General features: G+C 40.6%; 1 protein-coding gene across 1 annotated transcript; it reads right to left on the reverse strand.

The window, feature by feature from the left end:
• Nucleotides 1-6,388: 6,388 nt before the first annotated feature.
• Nucleotides 6,389-15,361, reverse strand: fzd4 (frizzled class receptor 4). Its single transcript, XM_015951703.3, has 6 exons — nt 14,877-15,361; nt 10,758-10,895; nt 10,194-10,580; nt 9,957-10,102; nt 8,368-8,615; nt 6,389-7,036 (listed from the first exon to the last, which is right to left on the reverse strand). Exons 1-6 carry the CDS (start codon nt 15,126-15,128, stop codon nt 6,618-6,620), a joined length of 1,590 nt encoding a protein of 529 aa, XP_015807189.1. The 5' UTR covers nt 15,129-15,361; the 3' UTR covers nt 6,389-6,617.
• Nucleotides 15,362-16,303: the final 942 nt, after the last annotated feature.

Raw genomic sequence — 16,303 nt, forward strand, 5'->3', positions numbered from 1 at the left:
CAGTAGCAGGGGTTGTAACAGAGGCAAATAAAAGCAAATTCAGTTCATGTTCACAAAAAAAAGGACAATTTCACGAACGGTCATTCAGTGAACTCGTTCAGGCACACTGCTTGTGCATTGTCATAAATTTAACATTTTGTGGGTTTGTGTGAAATTTGATGAAATTCCATCTAGAATCGCTCCAGCATCTTTCAGGTAAGTTTTCTTTCATATAACCACAAAATCTATGTGAATGACCATGTAAATAAAATGAATGACAGTGAACAAAATATTAAGGGGACATTTATAGACGCTGCTATGAAATTTGCTATGAAATGGTTATATTAACTCATTCACTGCCACTGACGACTAAAGTCGTCATTTGCATTTTTTTTACTGTATGGGTGTCGGGACGAGTCCCCGCACCGTGAGAACAAACATCCCAGCTCTAAAGCTGATCTTCATCCGCGTATATCACACACGTACCAGAAAGCAGAAAATCCACGTGTTAGGAGATCGTTTTCGGCCGCTGCTGAAAAAAAGTGAGGCGTAAACCGGAAAAGCTTCTGCCGAACACAATTCAACAACAGATTATGAAAGAACGGATAATGCTCGAAACGCATGGATTCTTCCTGATGTAAGAGCTGAGTCTATTCTTTGTTTTGGTAGTTTTGGTGCTGACATCATCCTAAAGTGCAACGTTCTGTGACTCTTAAGAAAACAATGAAAACGCTGAAAAACGCTGGCAGCGAAGGGCTTTTCTGATCAGAAAACGGCTGGCAGTGGATGAGTTAAGACAGCAGAAACACTTTTTAAACCTCTCAGGTGAGCCATTAGCTCATCTGATTGGTCAGAACTCATCTCTGTTTCTCCAAACTGCCGTCATTCCAGTAGCTGTCCACAACAGGTGCTGACTGTTTTAAACTTTATCACAGAAAACTGTTGAAATAAAACCCAACTTACAACTTTAATAAACATGAAGCTAAACTTTATTTATGCTGAAAGGTTCTTTTAGTAGGAGAAGAAGAACGACACGTTTATTGAACAAGTGGTGGCATGAATGCATAAAGAGGAGCAGCAATGCTGAACCATAACCTCCTATTTTACAAAAAACACAAATCTCCATTTAGGCAAGGCAAGGCAGATTTATTTATAGAGCACGTTTTAAACACTTAATTCAATGTGCTTTACGATTATCAGGACATGATATGAAAACACATAAAACCACAAATTAAGTTGGTTTCAAGTTTGCTTCAAGTGAGTTGTCTTGAACAATATTTGGGGAATATTTTTGTAGATTTACAAAAAGCGTTTGATACGCTGGATCATGTAATATTATTAGATAAATTATACAAATATGGGATTAGAGGAGTAGCACATGAGTGGGTCCAAAGTTATTTGACGAACCGACAACAGTTTGTGGAAATCAATAATATAAAATCCTCTATACATAATATTAGTTGTGGAGTACCACAAGGATCAGTCTTTGGACCATTACTCTTTCTTTTATGATGATATTGCTATGGTTTCAAAATGATTCAAGTGCATACTATTTGCAGATGACACTACCTTATTTTATTCAAGAGAAAATATAAAAGATGTTTTAAATGTAGTTGAAAATGAATTTACAAAAATTAAAATGTGGTTTGTTAGCAACAGGCTTTCTTTAAATATTGATAAAACTAAGTTTATAGTTTTTTGTAGTAGTAAAAAAAAGTGCTCATGCATCAATAAATGTTGAAGGAATTGAGATAGAAAGAGTAAAAGAAGTTAAGTTTTTAAGTGTTATTATTGACGAACATTTATCGTGGAAGTCTCACATAAATTATATTAAAATTAAACTATCTTGAGCTATTTCAGTACTAAATTAGACGAAGGAGTTGTTGAACATAAAAGCTTTGTATTTTCTGTATAACTCATTAATTCTTCCATATCTGACATATTGTTTCGAAGTAAGGGGAAGTGCCTGCAAAACATATACGCATTCAATTTTTCTTTTACAGAAAAGAGCAGTGAGAGTTATTAGTGGAAGTGGATACATGGGATCATACTGATCCGATGTTTTCACAACTAGACCTAATGAAATTTGATAAACTAGTAGAATATAATTTATTAAAACTTATGTACAAAGCACATAAAGGAATTCTACCAATAAATATTCAAAAAATTTGTAAAAAGAGAAAGTAATTCTAATCTAAAAGGAACTGATATTTAAAAAAAAAAACTAAATTCCGAACAGTGATAATGGAAAGATGTATCTCAGTTAAAGGTGTCTATTTATGGAATAGACCCAACAGTGAAATAAAACTGTCTAAATCACTTTTCTGTATTAAAAAATGTGAAACGTATCATGATAAAGTAATAAGACCTTAGGCTGATTGACTTGTTCGTGTTGGGGTGGGGGGTAGATGAACGAAATTCTTTGAGTTGAACAGCTAATGTCTTGATGTGAAAAGGGGGCAGATATTATAAGTGTTGCTTCTTTCTGCTCCTTTTCATTTATGGTTATTTGTGAACGTGAATTGTTTTAATGTAACTTTTATTTGATTGATTGAATGAAATAAACGAACGAACGAACGAAGAGTGCCATCTAGTGGTGAAAATGTAAATGTAAAACATTGTTTCAATTCACACTGAACTACTGTTGGATGGCTTTTAATCTGAAGGTTTTTTATTAGAGTTTGAAGATATATCTGTATCCACATCCAGGTTTATTTAGAGATACAAAAAACTCTCCTAACTGTTTAACGGATCATCCACCACCTTCTGCATCCAAACGTCTCCAAACATGTTCAAATATCTGACTTGACCTTCTAAGTGTGTTTATGTAATCGTTCACATGCCCCGAAGAGCATAAAGAGCCCTTTGTTTTAACTGAACGGTGAACAATTCTCTAATCTCTCTCCTGGACAAGCGTTTGCAGTCCAGTCTCAGCTCGTTAACATGTTTGGCCTGAGAACCAATATCTCCAAATGCAGCAAATGAGATTTTTAGGCCAAGACAACTACGTCACCCAGAATCCCCAGTGGTAGCCATTACTCCAAAATATCCATGTAACTCAGGCAGAATGGAGAGAGGGGAAAAGGAGATTTCAACATTTCTGAAGGGGAACAGCTGCACCATCCAGCTGCTGGATGATGACTGAGTTCATTTTATTTTTTTCCCCTCTTGGCTTTCTTCACTGTAGTTTGACTACTTTTCCTCTTACTTCTTTAATATTTCACTCTCTCCCATTTTTTCTTTCTTTTCTTCCCTTCTCTGAAAACTAGCTCCTATAAAATGTCACTCCAATGAAAATTATTCAGAACTCACAATAATTCAGCTTGAAACAATAGTGGCCCAAATAATCAGAACGGTTATTTGGTGTTTACACAGTTTAAACTGGTGTTGTCTAAATGTCATCAGAAAGGAGAATTTTTAGAGGTTTTGTAGTAAATCTGACATTCTCTGAGTGTGTTAAGAAGGTACATTAGCATTTTTTATAGCTGGAAAAGCACCAGTAAGTGTGTGTGTGTGTGTGTGTGTGCGTGCGTGCGTGCATGCGTACGTGTGTGTGTGTGTGTGTGTGTGTGTGTGTGTGTGTGTGTGTGTGTGTGTGTGTGTGTGTGTGAAAGAGAGAGAGAGAGAGAGAGAGGGAGAGAGAGAGAGAGAGAGAGAGAGAGAGAGAGATTGCCTCTAAATAAACCACAGAAATGTAGAAATGGTTGCCCAGATAGAAAAGCCTGGAGATTAAAGACCCGTGGCATTCATTGGAAAAACTTCCCAAAATTTGAAGGTTAGTTTATTGTGTGTGTGTGTGTGTGTGTGTGTGTGTGTGTGTGTGTGTGTGTGTGTGTGTGTGTGTGTGTGTGTGTGTGTGTGTGTGTGTGTGTGTGTGTCAGCAGAGCCACATCTGGAAACTATAGAGTAGTAGACGCTGTCACTTTCCCTTTACTTCAGGATTTTTGAGCGTGCTCTTAAACAAACACTCAGTTCACTCAGTAAATTACAGGAAGGCAATCGGAGCTGCACACTCACATATCTGGACTCACTGTCTCATCTTGTTTGCTGACACACACACACACACACACACACACACACACACACACACACACACACACTGTGTATGTGAATGCTGCAGATATTTGTGTGTTTTTATGCGGTTTGCTAGCTGCAGTTTGAACATCATCATTATCTTGTTTGCTTTGTGGATTCATGGCAAATTTAGAGCTTATTCAGTGTTTCTGTCATTTAAAGCAACCGTGTCAACTCTAATTGTAAAACAAGTTAACTGAGCACAATTGCAGCTGTGATCTTCTGCATTAGCAGGCTTATGAGAGTGTAAAAAGTTCTTCAAATGCACTCTGCCTAATGAGGAACCACGACGGAAATTGTCTTTCTGGTCAAGAGGTGGCAGCATTGTCCAACACACTAGAAAGCTGATTGGCCCACAAACCAACACTTGACAAGTTATGACTTTAAGGTTGTCACATGTGAAAGCCCTAAAAGAATGCTTTTTTATTTTCTTATGCCTTTTGCGCAGTTAAAAATATACCTGTAACGGCTCTAACTCAGTTTTGACACAATATAAGTAATACACACACACACACGGGTAATTTTACAAACTGTAATCCAAAAAAGTTTTTATTTATCTTCTGATACAAAAGTCTTTTTTAAATAAACACATTTTAAAAATTGTCACATTTTTACAAGGATGAATTAGCAGGTTTTCTTTGTAGCGAACCTCGCGAAAGGATAAAGAAACTGAGCAGCCTCGACCTCCTGGTCTGTGACGTTAGGACCTCAGATTCACATCTGGGTCTCTACAAGACTTGAACTAACCTGCATGACTAGTGGTTAAAGTCGTTTCACACGTTCTCACTCGCGTTTTGAAGCACGTTCTGCGATTGTTTAGAAATTTCACCTTCTAGCTGGATGTGGTCATGAGGGAGGGGTCCGGCCAAAACACTCAGAGGGGAGGTGGTCAGAGGGTAATTCAATTCACTTCAAGCGAATGTAACGTTAGTTTGACTTTGGAAATTTAATAAGTGTTCTGAGGTATGCTGCTTTATCATGAGCTGTCTCAGTTTCACAAGAACATACATCTCTTGATGCACGGAGCCCAAAAACGATTCTTAAAATTCAATTTCAGCGTAAAATTTGCCAAGAATGATGTACAGGTTGTGCGAGGCGCTGTCTGCTTACAAAGATCCAAACTGATAGACTTCAATTACCAAAATAGAGATCATTTTACACCCATCATATATATACAGACAAAAGCTCATTAAATTGCGTCGCTACAGATTGTCAGGCAAAAAACACAAAACTTTCAAAGGGTGAAGGACAGGAAGAGTCCCTACCACCAACCCGTTGGACTTAAAGCTTACAGTTGTTGCAGGGAACTGCAAGATTACAATCATCGGAAAAGCCTTTTGCCATTAAAAATCCTGCTTCTGTCATCCATGAAATGAACAAAAATAAACTCCAGGGTGGACTTGATTGTCTGAGAAATGAGCCTTGGTGCGTTTGGGAAAATTCGTTTAAAACCCAACCCCACTTCTTCTAAAAAAGGAGTTTTCATGCACAGCGTCGTACGTGCGTGCACGAAAACGCACACTTCTGCGACAGCCTCTGGGTTGCATAATGTGTGTTTTGGCACCGGACTGTCCCATAACTTCTCATCCTTAAACCTGCCTCGGACCCAGTGTTTGGAAAAGAGCAGGGTTAATAATTAAATTTCCTGGATTTTATGGTAACCCAAGAGCGTGTACAGCAACAGGGTTCCCAGAGAGGCCAGGACGTTCGCTGGGTCTCTCACAGAGTCTCGTTTCCAGACACCGTGACACTTCCTAACCCAAAAGACAAAAAAAATAATAATAAAAACTGAAGAATATGTGCTGGATTAGCATTTTTTTGCAGCATTTTTCATGACTCACCAAGCTTCCCCTGTTCATGGCTCTGTGCACATGTCTGCACATTTGTTATCAGACTTCACATATTATGCATTTATAGTGCAGTAGTGCAGCTTAGAGCTGGTTTCCCTAAAATTCAGAGCGACGCCACCACCTGTACTTTTACTGGAGGTTTGTTTGAATGCAAACAAATCGAAGATTTAAGGCAACTTTTCAGATTATTGTTTTTTAATTACACTTATTTTGGCTTTTCTTTATATTAATAATTGATTTCACTGCAAAAAGGTACTTCTGGGTGCTCCAAATCTGCTCCAGTGTAAAATCTAAAACTTTACGACGACATTCAGGTTTACTGCATTCAGCAGATTTCGTCTTTTCTGCTCAGAACTTTGGAGAAAAAGGCAAAGAGGTACTGATTTACAGCTCATTCATCCATGCTACGATGACGCCCTGTTGAGCCCTTTTCTGTATTTTTTTCCACCTCTCTGGTCAACTTAGATCTAACAGAGGTAGAGTCTTCTGTTGCCAGAACTGCACGACTCCATGTTCCTGTTTTCTCCTTCATGGCCTCCAAAGGAGGCACAGACTCAGGGATTATCAGGGATTTCATGTGATGAGTGGCTTCTTTAACAAAGTCCTGCTGACACATACATAAACCCCTTCTCATCCTTCATTTGGCAGAGCCAGTCTCTGTTTGAGAAGAATGCAGAATTTAATTTCTGTCCGTCCGTTCCTCTGACTTACTCCTCACACCACCGTCTCGTTGCCTTTCCCGGGTTTTATCCAGCCCTCGCCAGGTGCCCTCTTTCCTCCTCGGCTCGCCTGGCTGTCTCTCAGAAGCCGGGTGGAGCAGCGCTGCCAGGTATGGAGGGTTTTTGCCGACCAGATCCACATCCCTGACGTGATGCCCACGAGCAACGACATGAAGATTCGCAGCATCTCTGATGCCACGTATGAGTCCTGGGTGCTGGCCCTGAACTCTCCCCAGTGGGAGAGCTGGTAGAGGTAACAGCCGATGACAGTGGATGCCGGAACGGTGTAAAGAACGGAAAAAACTCCGATCTTTACCATTAAACGTTCCAGTTTGTCGGTTTTGGCTCCGTCTTTTTGCAGATTGGAGCGGATCTTGAAAAGGGCGACAAGGCCCGCACAGATGAAGAGAGTTCCTGAGGGAAAAAAAACACATAGAGCCAGTTATTCAGAAATGCTGTTTTAAAGCATCTCTAGAGAGTTTGAACACTTTAGGCTATTGTTTTCAAACTGGTTTCAGTGGTTTTTGAGCCATTAACTTCAGCAACTTTACATTAGACAGCACTCTACTGACCAGAAGCTGCATTTCACAGTTTTATGTTTTGAAAAGGAACACTAGAGGGTGCTATTTAGTATTTACTGTACCACTAGCTCATAAAAATGATTGTTAGCTTTTTCAGTTGTCAGTAAAACGCACAACAAGATGAAGAATTGTGCTTTTTTTGATGGCATCATAGCACAGCCTGAAAGTAAAAGTAAGAGAGTAATGTCTTTGGAGGTGAAGCAATGAGCTAAAATCGGAGGGAACATCGATGCGGCCTACGCTAGTTTGAGGAAGCTTAAGGAGGCTACAAAATCATGGACTGATGGTGACCTGGCTTTGTTGCTACTGGATTCGTGGATCTTTTTATTTTGTGGATTACTTAGTATCAGTTGGCTCGTGTTAGCAGTAGCTTGTTGTTAGCGCTGTCTACAGTAGGGTTGTTTACGGCAGTTGTAATTCCGCTTTCAACCAGTGGGAGGGGCAACTTATGTGGTGTTGCTTTAAAGCAGTGGTTCCTAACCTGGGGGTCCCGACCCCCACAAGGGGGCGCCAAAGCCTCTCAGTGGGTCGCCAGGACCTCTCCACTTTAAGGGGTTAAAACGTCATTAATTACTTGTTTATAGCCTACATTTTTCTCACATTTTTTTTCATGAGTGAAAAGTTTACTGATATTAAGACAGGAAATAATTAGTACAGAAAAAGTAAGACACTGTTAAGAACATTTTGCTCAGCTCACTGTTTTATTTTCAAGTGTCAAAAGTTCATTAAAGATAGGACTGGTTGATTAATCACAGCCTTTACAGTAAATAATCTAGTATAAACAGTAATATACACATTTAAGTACATTTTGCTCAGTGTATTTTTTATGTGTCAAACGTTTATTGAAAGGAATGATTGATTTATCAGTGTTTACAAGAAACAATGTGTTCAGAAAAGTAATACAAACTGTCAAGCACATTATGCTCTGTTTGGTTTTGTTAATGACTTTGTTCTGTACTGGAGCCTACTATTACTGTTATCTATTGAATCAAAGCATATTAAAATGTGCTTGAACAATTTTATCATTACTTAATATTGTTTGTACTGGAAGAGAGGATGGGAGGGGGACGTCAAAAATTTTACTGGTAAAAAAAGGGGCCCCTTGGGAAAAAGGCTGGGAACCACTGCTTTAAAGGATTATACCGAGGAAAAGTTTGTATTTACCTATGAGAAGGTAGGTGGCTAGTGGTGCCACCACAAAGCCCGTGAGCGCCTCCTGTTGTTGGTTCCCAACGTAGCACAGCCCCGTCAAGTCATCCGCATCCACCAGCCTCATGATGAGGATGACGATGGTTTTAACAGCAGGGATGGCCCAAGCTGCTATGTGGAAGTAGGAACTGTGCATTTCAATCGCCTCATGACCCCACTTCAGCCCCGCAGCCAGAAACCAGGTGAGGGTCAGAATCACCCACCTGGAGGAGCAGATGGAGGACAGAGAGTGAAAAGCTGCCAGGTTTATACACTTCAAAGTAAATGTGACTAAAAATGATTTATTTTAAATGTTTAATAAGGTTTTTCATTTGAGTGGAACATTCACCTTTTAAATTTTTGAGAACAGTCCTACTAGTTTGTTATTAGAAACAAATAACTAAAAGTAAATTTCCACGACGAAAAATAATGTTTGCAAATATTCAAAAGCACATTCCTTCTCAAAATAGTCACAGACTTACCATTTAGGATTTCATATCAAATCAGTTTCCACAAGTCATACAGTCTAAGGAATTTATTATTATTTATTATTAACTTTGGGGGGTTTGACCAAATTGGGAACCAAATGAGGAGAACGAGTGTAAAAAAGGGAAATATTAAAAACATTTTGGCCCAAATTCACTCAAATATAGCATTGGTGACTATAAATGTTTGTGTTTCTGTATAATTTACAAAGCTACAGCAAGGGGAAACTTGTGCCTGGTGCATTTATTCAATAGAGAAAATAAATAAATGAATAAGCAAACAAACAAACAAGCAAATGAATAAATATGCTTTAAAAATGCTAGTCTGGGAAGCACAAATGATCTTATCAACTTAGACATGAATGTGATTTCTCCTGAAGGGGGTGACTTTGCTCTCTATCCATTAAGACCTGCAGCTCACCCTTTCCTTGTCACTTTTGTCTCTGCTATCTTCATCTTTGGCTTGTGCGGCATATAATTAGCTCCACTGGCTATGAAAGAGCAGGTGGGAGGAATGGCCTGGCCATATACAAAATGCATCACAAAACATACCAAAACAGCGTGATTCCAATTAAAAGTGGGCTTATTTTCTCACATTTTTAATAAAAATGTATATTAAAATATATTCTACACAAGGGAATTGCTGTTAAAACATCATATGATTCACTCCTTGAGCCTTTTCAATAACCATGAGGATGTCTCCAGCTGTAATTAGGTTATCAAGAAAGGAGCTGGTCACGAGTTTTGAGAATTGAGGGTAGTGATCATAATCTAAGAGTGGGAAAGGTCCTTCTCCTGTAGCTTCTCCAAAAGAAGAAAAGAGAAACAGGAAAACAAGAGTCGAGTGAAAAAAAAAAAAAGAGCTGTGACAGCAGTTTCCACCGCCACTTTGGTCCGGAGAAAGGCCTTGGTTGGAACTGAATCCAACTAGTACAGAGGTTATGAGACAGGATAGGTTGATTTTTAAAGAAAACAGGATGCGAGTCTCGTCTTCCAGTTGTTCCACCACAAGCCAATCGCAGCAGCTGGTGACAATGGGCAAACTGAGACAACGAGATGAAGAAGACTGTTTAAACTAACCAGAGAGAAGAGGCCATGCCAAAAAAGTAGAGCAGGAGGAAAACGATGGCACAGCCGGTGTTCTTTAACCCTTCTTGAACCAGAATGGGTACTGCAGCAGTTTCCAGGTCACAGGAAACGCGTTCTCGACCAAGAGTCAGCCGCACCTGTAAACATTAGTAGATCAATTAATAACAGGAAAAGGAAGCAAAACTCCTCTTCTGACACATTTTATTAAAGAACAGATGTCTTTCTCACCAGATAAGCCACACTGTACAGATTACTGCACATGGACAGGAAGATGATGGGCCTCTCGGGGTAGGAGAAGCGCTGCGAGTCCAACAAAAAGGTCAGCACTGTCAGCGTGGTCGACAGAAAACACAAAACGGCCCAAACCGCCATCCATGCGTCCGTGAAGACTTTGGCGCCCCGTCGATAGAGCCCGCTGTCATAGCCGCACTGGAGGGAGCAGCTCTCTGTCTGTTTGATCCAGGTGTACTGATCAGGTGCAGATCCCAGGGCCTGACACTCCTCCTGTAGGGGAGGGTGGCGGACGGGCTGGTAGGGGGGGTCCTCGTCACCCGGGCCCTCCATGCACATGTGGTTGTGGTCATTTCGAGGTGGGAAGTGGCTGCAGTTGAGCACCTGGGAAGGAAGCATCACGGTCATAAACATTTAATCCTGGGAAGTGTTTTCATGCAGAAAAACGCAATCTAAAGTAACGACCCTTCCTAATGCTCGCGCTCCGCTCTGCTAATCAGGACTTTCTCTTAAAAATATGTTTGTTCATTCAGGCTTTTCTGTCATGACAACGTGACTCACCTCAGGCCAAATGAAGCCAAACTCATTCAGCACCGGGAGGCACTTTCTCTTCACAGACAAGCACATGCTGCCACACGGCCCAATGGGGATGGGAACCTTGTCTGTGCACATGGGCACATAAACCGAGCACAGGAAGAACTGCAGACACAAAAAATAAGACATTGCACACTAAAATTCTGGAAAATAAGCATTCTTTTGAGATGATCAGAGAGAAAATGAGACTAAATCATTAAAAACACAAACAGAATCATTGTAGTTTTGACTTTATTCTGATTAAATTGGTTGTTTTGCTCTGTGGCAGAAGGTAAGTTGCGTATTTGGGCTTCAAGTTGCTACAGCTTGCTCGCTAGAATAGTTTCTTACAAACAATTGCATGCATTAATCATGTATTGTTTTATCCTATTACTTTATTATACCAGTGGAATTTCTATTTTGACCTTTAGTTGAAAGCGCTAATCTGGTCCAAAGGTGCCCAGGCAGATCTGTGTTTAATCCTTCCAACAGCTAGTTTTCTGTTGTTTAGAAGCTGAGTAGTGGCAGTAGAAGAGAGTCAAGCAAAACACACTTTGAGGCAGAGCAGGACTTTGGAATGTTGCATGGGATTGTGCATTTAGATGAAGAAAAATATGTCAGTGCACCATTATTCTTCAATATTGTGCAGAATATACACTACACTCCCCTGTGTCACAACCCTTGGTGTGTTTTAGTTATTGAGCACTGACTGTAGACCTTGAAGTCATCATGCAAATGCATGTCACTTAAATAGAGTATCTAATTTGTTGTGGTCCAAGTAGATCATTGCAACACTCTGATTTTGCTATAACTACACGTTTGTGATGCATTGAGCATCACTACAATAAAGGTAAATATAAAAAATCTGAACTCGCTCTTGTTCTAATAAAGATCCTGAGCCACTTTGTTTGCTGACGGTTGATGGTAATGCAAGGGGAGAGCTGCTCTCTTGCTGCAGAAGGCAGACATTTGAGGTGATTTCATGCACCTACTGTGAAATTTGCTGGAAGCCAAAAAGTAAAACTGTGCCAGGCTCATGAAATGAGAATTCATAGAAGTAGAAAGTTTGTCTCACTTAGCTACCCTCAGCCGAAAGAAACAAACAAAACCCTGCAGGCCCGTGGGACTGGTGCTGGGAGTACTGGGTCTGCAGCTGCTTTTTTTTTATACCAAAGTGGCCAAAATCTGCATTAAGTCTTGATGTAAGGGGCTCATATTGGTCCGCTGACAGACAAGCCTCAGTGTGACAGCTGCCCTGCTGTCACACTTCAAGTAAATGACTGTTAATGTTTCTTTTATTTTGAATAAAGGTGTTTGTTTCCATGGATTGACTGTTTGGGTGACTGTATGAAGTGCACACATTCAGTTACTCATCGGGTTTAGTCTGTAGGGGTGTATGATTAATATGTTTTCTTTGAGTTGCCAGTGGCCTTGGAGTTGGAGCAGCTGTAGCAGATCACTTGGCCTAATCAGCACCATTGGGTCATACCAACTCTCAACAGAGAAGATTCCTGTGTTTGTGAATTTAGTTATTCTCTTTTGTAAATAGTAGGTGAGTTTTGATAGTAATGTTTTCATTTGAAGTAACTCAAACAGAATGGACTGATTAGTATGAATTTGTTAGGGGTAGTTTATGTTTTGTTTACTGATGTCTCCCCACCCTATTGTGTTGGCAGTGGTATGATCAGCCACTATTTAAGTTGATCATGTTGTGTCTGTAGGAGGTTTTTTGTTTGGTGCATGTCTGTAGTCAGATCCTGAGTTTGGGTTACTTTGTTACTTCGTCCATCGTCTTGTAATGTCAAGTGCTGGTTGGAACCCTCTTTGGAGAAAAGAAAAAAAAAGTAATAAATTAACATGTCAAGAAAATCATCCGTGCTCTCCTGGCTGGTTTATGCAAGTCCCTGACACTCAGCTTCTGGACAAACGGAATCTCCAAATCATCCAAGAGTGTTCAAATTGAGAAAGTCTGAGAATTTATTCGCAAACAACCCTCTCAGGCTCAAACTCAATTTTGATAAAAGGACGAAAAAATAAGTCCTTCAGGGGTAATTCTGAGTTAAAAAATGCTCATGAAATACGTATGTGGAGTAACCAGGTAGGTAGGTTTTAACTGTTACAAATCTGCAACGCCTGCCTCCAGAGGGTTAAACATCTGAGCAAACACACACGCGTCTGATGATGCATCAGCTGAGTCGAATCCCCTCCTGTGTGAACTCCAACTGATATAAACTCCAGATCACATTTTCCCAGCACTTAATTTTCTCTACTGCTCTCTGATCAGTGTCTGGGTCAGCTTTATAGCTGCAAACTGAGCTGCCTAACTGATCTGGAAACAGTTTCCCCACAACACTGATAAACATCTGTTCCCAAACTTAACACATCTAACTTGAGCCCTTCGGTGAGTTCAGATCAAATCCGAAAGGTTGTAAACAGAACTGGATGCAAATCCTTGCAGCTTTTGCGTTTCGACTCATTCATTCACAAAACAAGTAGAAGATATAAAGTTACATCCAGCCTGGTTTGTAATGAACCTTCTCACGGTGCATGCCTAACCAGTGACGAGGACGGTGAACGTCTGTAACCTGAGCGCTGCCACTTTAATGCTAAAAGCCGCTCCAGTTACCACTCAGGAAGCCTTCCATTAGCTGGTGGCTCTTTCCTCTTTCTCCATCTTTAGTGTGTTTTTCTCTGCGTGTGCAGGGAGAGCAGCAGGAAGGGAGGGGTGTCAGCTAAACTTACAGGATGATTTACAACTTGGAGGACGGCAGGTTGATTTTATCCTGCTTGGCTGTCACATAACATATTTTAACAACAGGATCCAAACAGCTTAATAATTCACCAAAAGAGAAAAGGGAGGTTATCTCCATCTTTTATGCAGTCATTACTCCCGCATGGGGCCCTGACTGTAAAGTTATACACGCAAATATTAACAGACCACAAATAATGACGTAAAATAATAACTATTTAGAATAAAGCCTGACTATATAAAATTATAATCCACTATAAAAATATGAAGTTTAATATAAATATTTAAATTAATCAATGTATTTAGTTGCATCTAAAAGTAAATGTTTTTTGTTTTAAATAAATACTGGACCGAATTCAGACTGCTGTAAAACAAAAGTATCTCACCCAAAAAATAAATAAATAAAGCATAGTGAGTAGAGTCCCTATTTAAGGTCTTGGATTAGAATCATTTTAACCATTTGTGGAGGAAACCCAAACAGAATCATTTATAAATAATCTATGGTTAAATTAACTCCTAATCTATCAAATGGATCCTGAGATGTTTACTTAGTTTAAAACAACCACTTTCGTGCTTGGATTTCAACAAATAGATGTCACGTTAAACATATTTGTACTTAAATTAAAAATGTTTAGATTCAACTCTATATAAGATTTTAAGATGTAACACTTGTCACGTTTATAACTTTTGAAATTATATTATTTAGTTTAGAAACATTGTCATATCCTAAATATACGGGATGAGAAGTTGTCTTTAAAAATGTCCCACCCTATTTTTTGTTTTTATGGGGAGCTAAACATGACCAAATGTACCTGCTTGTTTATTTAATATACATTTACAATCAGCACCCCATAATCTCAGTGCATGAAGTTAAAATTTCAGAAATCCATGTTTTTGCCCTCGAAGTTGCAAGAGTCAAACAAGCAGCATTTGTCTAAAGTTACTGAGGGCACCATTGTTAACAGGAAGACTACAGTATAAAGCTCGGCTGCTGCTGTGCGGAGCCATGAACTCAGAATGTCAACAGACAGAGGGGGCATTTTCAGCCAAATTAACATGACAGCATGGCACGACGGGGGGAGGAGAGGAGGGAGCCCTCCACTTATTTTAACTGCCTGGGAATCAATCTATAATATGCTCATTATTGCTGGCACCATCAGTCTGCGCAGCCTGGCTGCCTGTCATGTGCTCTGGAGCCACGCTCCTTTTACGCACACACAAATACAGCAGACTTTCTGAACTCTGCCAGGCTTTTTTTAGGAACTGGACCCGCCGATCCAAAAAGTTTCTAGCTGGACCCTTCCCAGCTTCACTTCTCTAACGCATGATTAGTGATCACGGAGCTGCTGCCCGTATACCTTGAGCTGGCTGGAGCAGCCGTACTGGATGAGCGGTGTGAACGTGGTCAGCTGCAGCTCCGCGTCCGACTGCAGCACGTTGCCGACCAGATTGGGCATCTTGGTGACGTTGTAGCCGAGACCCTGGCACATGCTGATCCGGATCGGGTCGCAGGTCATCTCCTCCTCGTCCTCGCCGAAAGCGTTGAGCGGACAAACGGAGTAGAAGAGTAGGAGGTGGAGGAGGATCGTCCCGGACATGTTCACCCCCATCAATGAACCAAGCGGCTGGGTGACCTCGGTTTAAAATACTGACCCGGTTATTATCCCCACAAAACACTGTAAGGTCGCCTTGGAAACGGGAGCACGTGGATGTATCGGTCCAGCAGGAGCGGAGCGCGTGTAATCCGTGCGTCAGTGTGCCATTCACCAACATCCGAAAATCCACAAAGCAGCAGCGAAGCGAGACGTGTGCGCGTATTTCCCGCTAATATATAATGTAAAACTTCATTTTTATAGAAAAACTGCGTTTAGAATAAATCCTCAGCTTCGTGGGGCTTTCCGTGCGCAGCTTAGTGCATAAAGGCGCAGAGAGAAACACAGCATGCAGGTCCTGTTGTGCGTCCACTGGCTGCTAAAGCGCCCAGCTCAAAACTTTTATTGTGTCTGTGAAGGGAGACTGTTTTCCCTCTGTCCGGTGGAGATCCGACCAATCCCCGCGCGGGAGTTGGGTTTCCCTGACCAACCCAGGGCTAGGAGGGCCGGATCACCATCCAGACTCCTCCCCCTTCCTTTATTTCTCCCCCTTCTGTCTCTGTTTTACCTTCTCTTGTCCCATTTCTGTTTCCATCCTTTTTTTTCTATCCCAATCTTCCTCTTTGTGCCCACTCTACTCTTCTGCAGATATTAAAAATCTTCACAACTTGTATTCATGTTAGCCTGGATAAATCTATTTTCGTTGTTTGTTTATGCAATTTCTTTGCATGTGGGTATGTTTATTGATAATTTCAGTCCCTGGTTGTGTTGTAGGACTGTTTGCAGGCTCACCACAGGTTCCACTCCCCTTCTCGTCAGCTCTAAGTGCTCCTGACATTGTAATTGAAAGTAGGGCCTTAAGTGATGCTGAAGCATCAGAAATCTGTTTTGCATTGCAATGAAAGTACATAATGGACAGGTTTTGTTTGGTCGTGGCAACCTGAGAGAAGGCCTCTCTCTTGCAGCATGAAACTCACAGTGAAGAGTGTTGTTTTGGCTTTTCAGCGTCGTCAGAGGACTCGGATGAGAAAGTGCCGGGGGCTGTTTTGTTGAGTTTTGAGAGTCTGAAAGAACATGTACTCACACTCAACATATTGGGAATACTTTACATACCAGTGTTTCAAATGAGTTGCAAATTCACTTCAGCTGCTCAAAGAGTTTTTTTTTAAATAACACTACATCAAATACTTTCT

This window comes from Nothobranchius furzeri, chromosome 13 (assembly GCF_043380555.1).
Source record: "Nothobranchius furzeri strain GRZ-AD chromosome 13, NfurGRZ-RIMD1, whole genome shotgun sequence".
Classification (NCBI taxonomy): Eukaryota; Metazoa; Chordata; class Actinopteri; order Cyprinodontiformes; family Nothobranchiidae; genus Nothobranchius; species Nothobranchius furzeri.